The sequence below is a fragment of the Globicephala melas genome, chromosome 12, assembly GCF_963455315.2.
Source record: "Globicephala melas chromosome 12, mGloMel1.2, whole genome shotgun sequence".
Taxonomy (NCBI): Eukaryota; Metazoa; Chordata; class Mammalia; order Artiodactyla; family Delphinidae; genus Globicephala; species Globicephala melas.
In genome coordinates, this window is record NC_083325.1 from 36,676,641 (window position 1) to 36,690,108 (window position 13,468).

General features: G+C 36.5%; 1 protein-coding gene across 2 annotated transcripts in view; it reads left to right on the forward strand.

Annotated features, from left to right (window-relative positions):
• The window catches only part of WDPCP (WD repeat containing planar cell polarity effector), a 255,661-nt gene that overhangs the window by 128,261 nt on the left and 113,932 nt on the right, over nucleotides 1–13,468 (forward strand). For both annotated transcript variants that reach the window (XM_070046891.1, XM_070046892.1), the window contains exons 7-9: nucleotides 6,055–6,169; nucleotides 8,428–8,561; nucleotides 12,068–12,259. In XM_070046891.1, the coding sequence (XP_069902992.1) occupies nucleotides 6,055–6,169; nucleotides 8,428–8,561; nucleotides 12,068–12,259 (441 nt within the window). The remainder of the gene's footprint in view (nucleotides 1–6,054; nucleotides 6,170–8,427; nucleotides 8,562–12,067; nucleotides 12,260–13,468) is intronic.

The following is a 13,468-nucleotide window of genomic DNA, read 5'->3' on the forward strand; positions in this document are numbered from 1 at the left end:
CCAATACATGCCTGCATCATTCACCATTGTATCCCCATCTGTGTACTTGGCATATATAGGAGGCACTCGCATATTTTTGATCTACTGAGTGAATGAAACTCGGATTCTTGTGGTTGCTTAAGTTTTGTTTTGCTTAATGATGTCATCTGGTAAAATTTTCTCTTTCTTTTCCCAGTTCCATTTCACTTCTAATCAAGTACTCAACATAAGGTTAAGAGAAACCAATTTGAAGAACCATCTGAATATCATGGGAATCATTTCTTAGTTTCTTAAAGAGAAAGCACACCTCTCTGGTATGAGCTTATTGAAGAAAATGAGAAGGAAAAAATTATAAAAGCAATAGGAAGAAACATGGTCAGAGCAGAACTAGCAAGGAAGATACTTCCTGTCTGACAGGGTATCGGAGAAAAGGAAAAGTTTCAGTTCCTATTTTGCCTTAGTCATCTTCTGCACAAGGAACGACATTAAAATTGGAACAATGTTGGGAAATCCCATGGGCCCTCTCATTTATTCATCCTGTGGATCTCTTCTCAAACTCAAATGTGCTCTGGAGGTGTCTCCCTTTGCTTCTTTGTCTGCTCTTTCTCATTTTCTGAGCTGTTGAATTCTCCAGTTCCTTGTAGTGGAGTAGGACAGTATCTTGGTGCCCTTTTTCCTTCTTGTCCTGCCAAATCTTACATAGGCTTTTTCCATTTTGGAGAGCTTAAGAACTAACCTTTTGGGGATACAGGTGGAGATACTTTACTGTCTGGGCTAGAATATTCTTTTCCTGAGATTCAGACTACTTTTTTTCCCCTAATTCTGGTTATCTCCATTACTATATTCAGGAATATCTTTGGCACCAGTGTACTTGGAAACCTTATGCTTCCCCACAGGTTGTTTTATAAAAATGCATTAATTAATTTATTAATTTGTTTATACCTTCTTATTCCAAAATCTGGTGTTAGGGATACTGCTAGGACACAAGACATTTGGAAATCTGAAATGATGGACATACCTTGATCCTAATGAGTACCCAAACTAGGTGTCAGTAGAGGACTAACCTGATCTTTTAACACCTCTAAAGATTGGAATGTCGCAGAGCTCAGACCTTGGACCTCTTTCTCTCTTTCCACTTTTTTCTTCTTAAGCAACAGAAATTTATTTTCTCACAGTTGTAGAAGCTAGACGTCTAAGACCAAGGTGCTGTGAGGGTTGGTTTCTGATGAGGCCTCTCTGCCTTACTTGTAAACAGCCATCTTCTTACTTCGTTGTCATATGGCCTTTTCTCTGTGTGTGCACATGCAAAGAGAGCCATCTGGTGTCTCTTGCTCTTATAAGGACACCAGTCAAATTAGATTAGGGCCCCACCCTTATGATCTCTCCACTCACTTTTTAAGGAGAGCTGATTCAGTTCCATGACTTTAAACACTACCTTTACATTGTTGATGACTCCCAAATATAATCTCCAGCCACCACTTCACCCAGAACTTCAGACTACTTGATGTCTCTACTTATATGTCCATAGACACCTTAAACTTAACATGTCCACACCAAACCCTCGATTCCCCCAAGCTAAATTTACTTCTCCTCAAGTGTTTCCTATCTCAGTAAACGTAGTTGCTCAGCCCAAAAACCTTTGAGTTTTTCTCTTGTATGCCACACCCAATTCTTCAACAAGTCCCCTTTAAAATATATCTCAAATCTATCGACATACTGTTTCCTCTAGCATTGCCATTCTAGTTCAAGCCATCATCTTCTCTCACCTGGACCACTGCAATAGCTTCCTAATGGTCTCCTTGCTTTTACTCTTGCCCTGATCCCTCTTTATTTATTTATATATATGTATATATATTTTTAATTAATTAATTTATTTATTTATTTTTGGCTGTGTTGGGTCTTCGTTTCTGTGCAAGGGCTTTCTCCAGTTGCGGCGAGCGGGGGCCACTCACTATCACGCCCTCTTGTTGCGGAGCACAGGCTCCAGACGCACAGGCTCAGTAGTTGTGGCTCATGGGCCCAGCCGCTCCGCAGCATGTGGGATCCTCCCAGACCAGGGCTCGAACCTGTGTCCCCTGCATCGGCAGGCAGACTCTCAACCACTGCGCCACCGGGGAAGCCCTGCCCTGATCCCTCTTTAAAACATAAATTATAATTCTCTGCTTTTTAAAACCCTATGGCTTCTCATCAGAAACGTCCAGTGTAACCTGGCCCCTGACTACCTTGCTAATTTCATCCTCTGAATATCCCTCTCACTCACTCCCCACAAGCCACACTGGCCTACCTTTCCTCAGTTGTCCCAGGCACATTCTAACCTCAGAGTTTTTGCATTTGCTGTTCTCTGCCTCAAACTCGCTTTCTCCAAATAATCATATCACCTGTTCTTTCACTTCATTTGGATCTGTACTCAAATGTCATCTCCTCAGGGAGGCGTTTTTACTTCTCTTTATTGGTCATTTACTTAAAACAGCATCCTCCTAAAGCCTCCATCCGTATTGTGCTTTATTTTTCTCTGTAGTTCTTATTGCTTTCTGACATTATTTTAAAACTATTTTTTGTTCTCTGTGTCCACACTCAAATGCAAGCTTCCTGAAGGGAGGTAGGGCAAGGACATTGTCTGTTTTGTTCAGTGCTGTATATTCAGTGCCTAGAACAGGGCCTGGGTCATACAAAATACTAAATATTCATTTGTGGAATGAATGAGTGAATGCATTAGTGGCTGCACCCATCCTTTGAGAAAGATTCTGAAGGAATGCCCAAGCTCAGTGGGCAGGATCCACAGTCCCCAAATCACTGCCCCTATCTCCATGTGTATATCATTTATCTACTGATGTATGTATGCTTTCCTGCTATGCCTTGACACTTCCCCTTCAAATCCTTTCCAGCTTAAGTTCCCTCTTTTACGTACTATCACAGTTGCACTTTCCATCTCCATCCGACAAAAGTGGTCTTTTAGAATTAATTTTATAACATAACAAGTGCTCATACATAGAAAAAGCAATTTCTATTAGGAGATGAGGGTTAGTTCATGATGATTGTGGTGAGAGCACAAAATAAGGAACAACAAATTTGGGACTTGGACAAATTAAATTCCAAAGTTCTGAAGGAACTTGCACATATCTTGGAGACAGTATCCTTGTTAAATCAGAGCAAATAGGAAAAGTGATAAAAAATTGTAGTGGTTATAACTCACCTGGAGTCTAGTGTTCCATATCTAACATCGAGCCCAGTCTGGGCACAAGATTTTAAAAAAGACAGAGGAATGTGTTCAGAGATGGTAAATGGTATAGTGAAAACATGTGAGTAATGTTTGAATAATAATAACAATAATTATAATTACAGACATTTACTATGTGCCAGACATTACTCTAAATACTGTTTGTAAATAGTAGTTTAATCCTCATCCTATGAAGTAGATATTATTATATCTCGTCTCAGAGGAGGAAATGAAGTTACAGAAGTTAAGTAACTCCCTCAAGGTCACACAGCTAGTAAGAGGTAGAGCCAGTGCTGATTTCATTTTGATTTGAGTCCATGTTCTTAACCACTATGTTATTATCTTTTAATATTTAAAAAGAGCACTATTGAAGAGAAACTGGGGCTACTGTAGAAGTTCTTAGAAGGTGGTGTTAGCCTTCACCTCAAGCTCAAGCATCGCCACCTCTTCTTAGTCCCCCCAGTCTACCCAGTATGTATTCTTATGATAGGACCAGTAACGCTTTATTACACTTACTTGCTTATATCCCTACCTCTCTCTACTAACCTATATTTAACCTATTTTAAGGGTTATATTTGATTCACTTTTGAGCCACTAAATTTAGTTTAGTGTTTGGCATATAATCAACATTCAGTTTCTGTTGAATGAAAAAAATGAAGGAATGATCTTTAAATTGATTAGAACTTTCCAGTGGTAGAACAGCTTTCCTGTAAGGTAATAAGCTTCTGGTCACTGGCAGTTTTCAAGCATGGGCTGGATGCTTGAAGGATGCTTGTAGGGATGCTGCAGAGGAACTTCCATGTCATGTGGGAGTGGAAGATTAGACCAGGTTTCCTTCTAACTATGAATTATTTGATCCTGTGATCCTATTATGATTCTTTCTCTAAACATTTAGTTAGCACCTCCTGTGTGCCTGGCATTGTTTTAGGCACTGAAGATACAAAGGTAAAAGTGGCCTAGCTAGTATCCATAAGGAGCTAGTAATCAGTGGATAATGAAGAAAAGAGATGCTTAAGAGTATAGGTATAAAGTTTTAGTAGATAAAAATAAATAGAAAAGGGCAGGTATTTGAGGTGCTTTGAATAAATGAGGAAGGGAGAAAAAAGCTATTATAAAGGGGAGAACTAGATATGAAAGATGACCCTAAGATTCCCTGTCTGAGAAGGGAGAATGTAGGGAGTAAAGACCACATTATATTATTATATAATATATTGTTATATAATATAATATGTTATATTGTTATGGGGGAATTCCCTAAAAGGAAACTATCAGTGTTTGTCATCAAGGTATATGGCAGGGCTGGATGTAATTCATAATTCAGTAGAGATTAATTAATTTGTGAAGTATTTTGAAATTCTTGGAACAAATGTGCCTTCTCTTAGTCTCGCAGACCAATAAAGTTGATTAAATTCTCCTTTCCCCTGCCCTCCGCCCCACTTTGGGGGCATTAACATGAAATGGGCAATTCATTAAGTCATGTGGGACCCTTCAGTTTCTTTTCTGATTCATGTGCCTGGAATCTGTTAGACCGTAGGGGGGTAATGGCCTTTTTTTTTATGAACCTGGTCCCTGATGCTGCTCATCTCTCACACATGTCACAGTATGTCTTGTCACAGAATCATCCTCTCTAGCTGGGACATGATGCTTAGGTAGGTGGGGAAGTCCCCTGTTTTGTTTAAAATCATAGTTGTCTTTAGGTTTGGCTGGCATGTTCATGATTAGTTTACTGACAATTGGTTTTTTTCTTTCTATACCATATGCTATTCCATGATTCATCTGCTTTGAGTCTGCTGCCGTGAAGGTGAAACAATTTCTTCCAATGTTGATATTTCATAATCTCATAGATAACAAGCATACACATATGCATAGTCCTTTCAGAAGTTTTAAACATTTGGAGATGAATGAATTATGCTGCCACAAATGGAAAGGAGCGGTATAAAACCATAATGGTGATATCCAGACATCTTTTGTTGGGTGGTTGGGTGAACACTAATATTAATAAAGCCTGCCTACTTTACTGTATATCTCCTTGAGAAGCTATTTCTGGTATGTGGTATTTATTTATGAATTTTTTAACATTTTACTTTAATTGCCTTGATTTACATGTATTTTAATATTTTAGACAAGATCTTTATTTGTAGAAGTGCGGTTTAAATTCCAAATAAATTGTAGGGCTTCCCTGGTGGCGCAGTGGTTGGGAGTCCACCTGCCAGTGCAGGGGACGTGGGTTCGTGCCTCGGTCCGGGAGGATCCCACGTGCCGCGGAGCGGCTGGGCCCATGAGCCATGGCCGCTGGGCCTGTGCGTCCGGAGCCTGTGCTCCTCAACGGGAGAGGCCACAGCTGTGAGGGGCCCACGTACCGCAAAAAAAAAAAAAAAAAAAAAAAAAATGGTAATACTTGCTGTTAATATTGTAATGATGGCATCTTTTCTCTATTTAATGTGTAGCATTGATTATTCAAAGCTTAAGAAATCTTTTAATTTCTGATATAAATAGTAATCTTTGAAAACATTTCAGTTGAAGACGCATCACATTTCTGAATGCAGTGCAAAGTAGTTTTTTCCACACGGTTATTTTGTAAGTATTTAGAAGATTACACTTCTAATAAACATGGACTAAATTCAGTTTCTGCATATAGCACTAATCAGTGCCCTTATTGTGTTGCATCATTTAACCACCTGTATCTTTTTACTCAGAATGTCAGTGATTGTTTTTTGAAGAAGAAAAGCTCTTTATAATTCCATGGTGTAGATGCACATGTAAATATCTGTATAAGTTGTGCATTTGGAGAGAGATTTTTAAAAGATTCTAATTCTCAGTATATCTCCCTCCCCCTCTCCCCCTTTCCCTGGTTTTAGCTTCTCTTTGGTTCAGGTGTGCTGGTGTCCTTAAGCCTTTCCGGGCCGCAGCTGGAGAAAGTGGTGATTGACAGAAGCCTGGTGGGGAAGCTCATCTCAGACACCATCAGTGATGGTAATTACCCCCGTGTGCAAATCAATTGCCTGCATTAACAGTGGGGCAGGAGAAATAGTGTGTCAACAGGTAGACTAATTATTACCACTGGGGACTTGAAAACACAAGTAATTGCTTGTAATAGCATAGTTACAACCCCTGGGACCCATACAAGTTGTGACTAATATTTAATATCAAAGTTTTTGTCAAGTGTTAGGCTCATATCCTTGAGTATTTTTCACTCTTTGCTTAAAAAAATGTGAATGTATTTTCAAAAGAGGTGTTTATTTTTTTTTGGTGTATTGACATTTCAGATATTTTTCATTTTCACATGAATTTTGAATAATAAATAACCCAAATTTGTCAACACAGCCACCAGTAAAAAAAAACAAAAGCAAAAACAAAACCTGTGTTTTGGCTGTTAGGAAGATTCTCTGTTACCAGTCTGTGAATACTAACTTTTGAGAGAGTTGGGCAGTATTTATAAATATCAAAAGTCAGTGCCAAATATACTAGATAAATCTGAATCCCATTAAGTGATACCGCAATCGGTACATAATTGCTACGAAGCACATAAAAAAAGACTTTAAGCCAGTAATTGAAAAAGTAGGGTACTGACATTTATTAATTCCTAAAAGGCTCTATGCTGTGCTAACCTACGTATATCATTTAATTTAAAAAACTATTCCTTATAAGGTATAGTTATTTCCATTTTATGGGTAAGGAAATTGAAGCTGAAATACTAAGGAACATGACCACTAATGAGATACTAAGGACTAGCCCAAAAATGACTAGGTTGAGATTTGAACCCAGGTTCTGGCTGCAAAGCCCATTTTCTTTGCACTACGGTGTGCTGACTCCTGAAGTTTTAAGATTATGTTCTTTAATTCAAGGTAAAAAAAATGGTCTAAGAAACAGATTGCATTATCATTAGAGATTGAAAATTGTCAGTATCTTTAATTGAATAATCAAAGGAAAGTGTGATCTAATGGAAAGGACAGAGGTTAGATTACAGAAACCTTCCTTCTGTTGTGTGTGCTCACTAGCTATCTCTGAATAAATATCTCTGAATAAATCCTGCAGAGAAAAGCACTCTGCAGGTTGGCTATCATTAGCCATATTCCTGATAATGAAAGCTGGTATTAAGGTTATAAGTGTGCCATTTCCTTTTCCTTATAGGATCATGGTGCTAAGCAAGCTTCCCTATGGAAGAGGTTCCATTTTCATATGTCTAATAATTGACCCCTTCATTGACACTGCAAAGAAAATAGTGGCTGTGATGATTTTGTCATATTGATTCTCCTCCATAAGAATTAAAAGGAGACTTCCAACACTATTCATGTCACTGAGATATCTTTTTTCACTTGTTTCTTTTATTTATACCACAAATGATACACTCTCATGAGACCATGATAACAATGTGATTTCTTGGCAGTTCTCCAGATTCTCCTGTAATTGTGTAGATATACTGTTGGTTACTGCTTGCACAGTCAGGGTATGGAAGTAAAGAAAAATATATAAAACATTCAATAATTTCTTTATGCTGGGAACAATATAAAGCATTTCTCAAATTCCTACTATATGTTTTTATCAACAATTTTTATAACATTAACGGCCCTTTATGTAACCTATGAATATTAATTATCTACCTGTGTGCTCTAAAAATAAAGCTGTAGAAATATTTTTGCTACTCTTCATTATCAAATATTATTTTATATAATGTGTGTATTGGATATAATATGCTTTATTTCATTCAACTAGTATACCCTCAGAAAGAAGATTCATTGATGAAAAATTTTTTTAAAAATTGGTGGAGAACACGGATCTGTATCCCCTAATAGATCCAATTTATTCTCAGATGGTTTATATCATATAAACACAGGATTAAAGGCTAAGCACAAATAAAAGTGAACGTTTTTATCTTTACATTCAGATGTGAAACGGTCTTTATTTTATGCTTTTCTTAGCCCTATTCCAAATACATCTTATTTGGAGGTTGTCCCCAAACATCAGTGTATATTGAAATGGTCTTAGGAAAAAAGAAAAAGTATCAAATCCATGCATGATTAGATTGATGATTGTTGTTTATTCCCAGTATCTTTATTATCTTTGTAAAATGTCATAATGGTATTTAGGAGACTTTAGTTATTTCAATTAATATTCATTTATCTTCTGAAAATAGTTTTTTGTAACATTTCAGTGGAAGAAACTGTTAATTCTTTATTATTTTATTCCAACTTAGTATTTGCTAGTATTATCAAATCTTTTTTTTTTTTAAGCTCTTCTCACAGACAGCTTTATCATCTTATCATTTTTGGCACAAAACAAACTATGTTTTATTCAGTTTACCAAGAAGATGGGTTCTCCTGATATAAACAAAAGACTGGAAAAACTCTCAGCCTTGGATTATAAGGTAGAGATTTCATTTTATATAGTCATATTGTTAATTATTAAGGTATGCTAGAGTATCACATGAGTTGATGTTATGCTTGTTTTTATTGAATGATTCTGGATTTCAGAAAAACCAGAGTTATTATAAGATTAAGCTTGATCAACTAGAAACAGTGGCCATCCAGAGTTTTCTTTTTCACTCTCATTATGGGGGTCTAACAGTGGCATGCTTGGAGTAATTTATATAGTACTTACGGAAGTCAGAGACAGATAATAGAGGCAAGTTATACTTTCGAAAATGGTTTTCTTGCTAGTGGTAGTATATACACCATTCTCATTTTCCCCTAAGACCCGGTATCATCCTTCTAGGCAAGGGTAGCTTCTCTGGCTTCCATTTCACAAGAAAAGAAAGAAAGAAGAAGGCACTTTCAAAGGTTAATAGAAATGTGTAATAAACGAAGAGTGGGAAGACTCCCCCGCCCCCCACACCCAACTCTAACTGTGGAGAAAAATGCAAAAAGAAATATCCTTCCTGTGTTAGTATCTCTCCCTTCAGTAACTCCAGGTAATTTGTTTCCTTGTATCAGGGACCTTGCATCTGTTAAGGCAGGATTTTTATTTTAAATGATGTATTTAATTTAAGTTTTGCCACATTACATTTTAACTGCTTGGAAGGCATACTCTCTGGTAGGATGAGTATCTAATACATTTTCCAGGCTGTTTCAGTTCAAGGCCTCTTTTCAGCAAGGACTTGTGTTTGCAAGATTGATCCAGCCTCTGTGACGTGGATTTGAGACAGTTCACTGGGAACGGGGCTGATATACAGCTTCCTTAAACAAGATGCACACTTACACCATACCTAGAGTGTCTGTAACAAGGGCAAAGATTCTTAAAAGTCAACTTTGTGTGTGTGTTTGAAAAGTAGTATTGAACCTAACCTTTTACCCTTTTGCATTATTTCTTATTGTGACTGAGGTGGTGGTGGTATGGGAGGATTTAATTTTATTTAGTGGAAAAATCTACTCTTACAAAAAAGATTTTTAACATGGGATAAAATACATTAAATAAGTGTTTCACTGTGGTAATAAACTAAAATTTGGTTTTGTCTGCCAACTTTGTGGAGCTTCTATAACACTTTGTATAATATTGATTCTTTTAAACTGAAAATCAGTGGTATTCATATATTTTGTTTAGTAAAAAAAATTGGTTTAGCATTCTTAATGGGGTATTATTTTCCAGAATGGCTAACTGTAGATTTACTTAAAATGTTGTTTATTTACTAATACTGGTCTTTAAAATGCACCAGTATGCATTAGCTCAAGCATTAGCTCAAGTAACTGTTTTTAATGCATTTATATAAAATTTTGTATGACTAGTTTCTCCATCTTAGGTGTGGTGGATAATTTGGCAAAGTCTTCTCAGCTGAATGATATTAGCTCCCCGTTAATGAGAGCAGAGAGAAACTGTCAGGATGTCATCTTTTCTGATGAAAAGATGTGAAAAATAGACCGAGTATATGGGCCCTATACCTTGAATAAGGGAGTTACTTATTTGTTTATTCATTCTGCCTTTAGCTTTGAGAAATTAAGCACTCCATGAGCACTCCATGTCATTTCTTTACATTAGAGAAGTAGCCTGCTTCCCTTTGGAAAACCCATGGATTTCATTTTCTGGTTCAGTATTTTAAATATAGGTATTTAAATACTTAGTAAAAACTGCCATTTGTCCATTGGAAGGATGTTTTAAGAAACTTACTCATTTCACTTGCCTTCCTGACCATTGTGATAGAACACTGATGCCATTAATACTCATAGCAAACATGAAATTTCAGATAACATATATGATTTGCATTATGTGAGGACTGAAAGTGCCAGTTCTCATCTAGAAATTCTTAAGTAACATGTTTACATGGCAGGTAGGACATCAAAATAATGTAGCTATATTTTTAAGGACTTAGCAATTCCATTGTGGTATTTCTCTTAAGAAGATAGCTAGTTAAAATAGTGATATTGAGAGCTTAAATATAAGAATTTGCACTTCAAAGCATAAAGTACATCTGTGTTGTCTGTCATTGCCCATTTGGATTTTAAAACAAGGAAATAGTGTAGAGTACTATAATTCTGCTTTTCTTTACAGCTGTACCATAATTTAATCCTTTTAGATTGAAACAATTTTGGCAAAGAAAAATGTAGGGGAAATATCCTGAAAGTGTTGACCTTTAACGGGTTTTCCTGTCTACATTTTAAAAATCCAATTCAATTTATTTAACAGTGAAGGGACAGGGACAGTGCAAGGAGTTAAATGTTTACCATGAGAGAACAACATTGGTAATTACTTTGATTTCAGTTCCTTTTGATGTGCATTCAGAGGATGAAGAGGTCAATAATATTATGGGCATGCAAATAGAAAAGGGTTCCTTTTGACCATATTAAAAAAAATAGCAGAGGATTATTAAAGCATTAACCTTGATTTTAATGGCCTTGGTTGAGTGGTGAGATCACAATTTGGATGAGCCTGATTATTTACTAAATACAATACATAAATGCAACGGGTTCTTAACACCCATTGCACTCTGGCATTATCGCATTACTGCCATCCTTTGTTGCCTTGCAGACAGGAATATGAAAGCAATCTGTCATGTAGTGAGACTGGCTCCAGAAGCATTTCTCTGATAAGAAGACCCCCTGCCCTTTGCTAGTGTCTGGTCCAGTAGGCTTAGCCATGCGCTTAATCCCCAGAAAGTGGTTCGATTATTGCTGACCAGCAATGGCAAGATAGTTTTTTTTTTTTTTTTTGGCTTCCAAGCTATCAACCTTCCATTAATTCCTTAAGCAGAAATACGGTGCAATCTATATTTCCTTGGCATGTGTCACCCAGATGGTGCCGTGCTTATGTTTTCAAATAACCATGTTCCAAAATAACATAGTTTGAATAATAAATTCTACAAATCCGTCCTAAGAAAGAAAAGCATAATTCTCAGAAGCTGCATAAACTTTTATGCAGCATGATGCTGTGACTTATCCCTTTATGCAGAATTTTTGTGTATGTGTCTCATATATTCTTTAAAGTGATATTTGCCTCAAGTTGTTTTTCCTTTTATTGTTGTCAGTCATTCAGTCATTGTTAACATGTTATGTCTTAAACAGTAGTCAGACACTCTTGGTCAGCAGTACTGAACTTGTCATTTAATATAGCCGGTCTTAAATCCTATGTGTAGGTCGATACTGTCAAGCAACCATGACTGTACATTTTGGTATTGATTGGGATTGCTATGGCCAATTCCTCCCTAACTCACATTTCTCCTTTTCCTTTCCTCTGCTAAAAATGGGGAGAATTTTGAACATATGTCTTTTTTATATATGTGTCAAAAGAATTTGGTAAATTCTGACACCTCCTTAAGCACATGTTTAACATGCATATTTACTTGCATTTATCTACATTTACAGATGCTTTAATTTTTGCAATACTTTGAGGATTTTGCATTTTAAAAATGATCCTTGTCTGCTTTTTTTTTTTTTTAACCATTAGATTTCCTATTATGAAATCCCTGGCCCAGTAAACAGGACAACACAGCGTCGTCTAGCTATCAATTGTGTTCAAGATATAGTTGTTTGCTGGTGGCCACTGGTCAGTGATGATGCTTGGCCTTGGGCCCCCATTTCTTCTGAGAAAGACAGAGCCAATCTGCTGCTCCTGGGTTATGCTCAAGGAAGACTGGAGGTAAATCTAAAGCAAATCTATACATTTTATTGAAGAGAAAATAAAGTAGGATTATTAGTTTTCTATTCTGAAATAAGTGTGAATACTTTTAAAAACATGTAATTTATTTTCCGAATGTTCAACAAAGGCAATTACATATGAAATGGGATCCCTTAAAGTATCACATCTGGAGGATACACAGTTTCAGGACTTGCCTGAATAGCATAGTGATTAATAGCACAAGCTTCTGGGTTCAAATCCAAGCTTTGCCACTACGTAGCTCTCTGTCCTTGAGCAGATTACTAACCTCTATGGTTTCATTATTTGAAAAATAAAGTTAACAAAGATGAATGAGATAATACATGCATTTAGAGCAATAACTACATATATTAAACTCTCAATTATTATTGTGATTCTTGTCATTATCATTATTAGTACTGTCATTACTGTTTGCTCATGATTTCATGCCTATCGAAGCTATATTATCAATCACCTTCTTTAAACTTTAGTTAGGTAGCAAACATTAGTCAAATGCCTATTTTCTGCAAGACTGTGGTGCCAAACCATGGCTGGGGCAAGGATTTGTAAGGAGGGCTTTAGGAGAGCAGCCTTCTCAGTCTAGTTTCCTGCCTGGGACAGGAGCACAAAAAGGGTTAATCTAAGAGGTGCAGACAAGATCTTGCCCTATCTATTCCTGACAGTGGTTCTCCATCATCATTCATTATCACGAACCTATGGCTATTTTCACCTTGTATCAGTACTTTGAGTATGAAATTCTGTTTCTTTTTTTATGTAATTTTAAAAAAAGCAACCTCCTCCAACCTGTTTTTTTTAATGTTTTGGCTTGGGTAAAATAGTATGTTCCTGTATTTTCTCTAAATCCATTATCTTTTAGGCTTTAAGTTTTTTAATTTTTCAGAATTAGTATTCTGAGATACAATGAACAAGTACAAGTTTTCTCTATCTCTACCTACCTCTTCTGGTTTTATAAATTTACAGGCTATCTTTTAAGACTGAAGAGTCCTTTTTAACTAATTATTTTACCTTTTTCTGGAACTTTTCCAATTTGTTATAGTAACAAATACCAGTTGTAATGCTTCAGGTATGGATTTTGTGAGGATAAAGAAGTGCTTTATTCCTGTTCAGTTCCTGTCATGCCCACCATTTTATTGATCTTGGGTCCAGAAGCTAACTGAATAAAAGACTTAATCAAAATGACTTAATGTAATA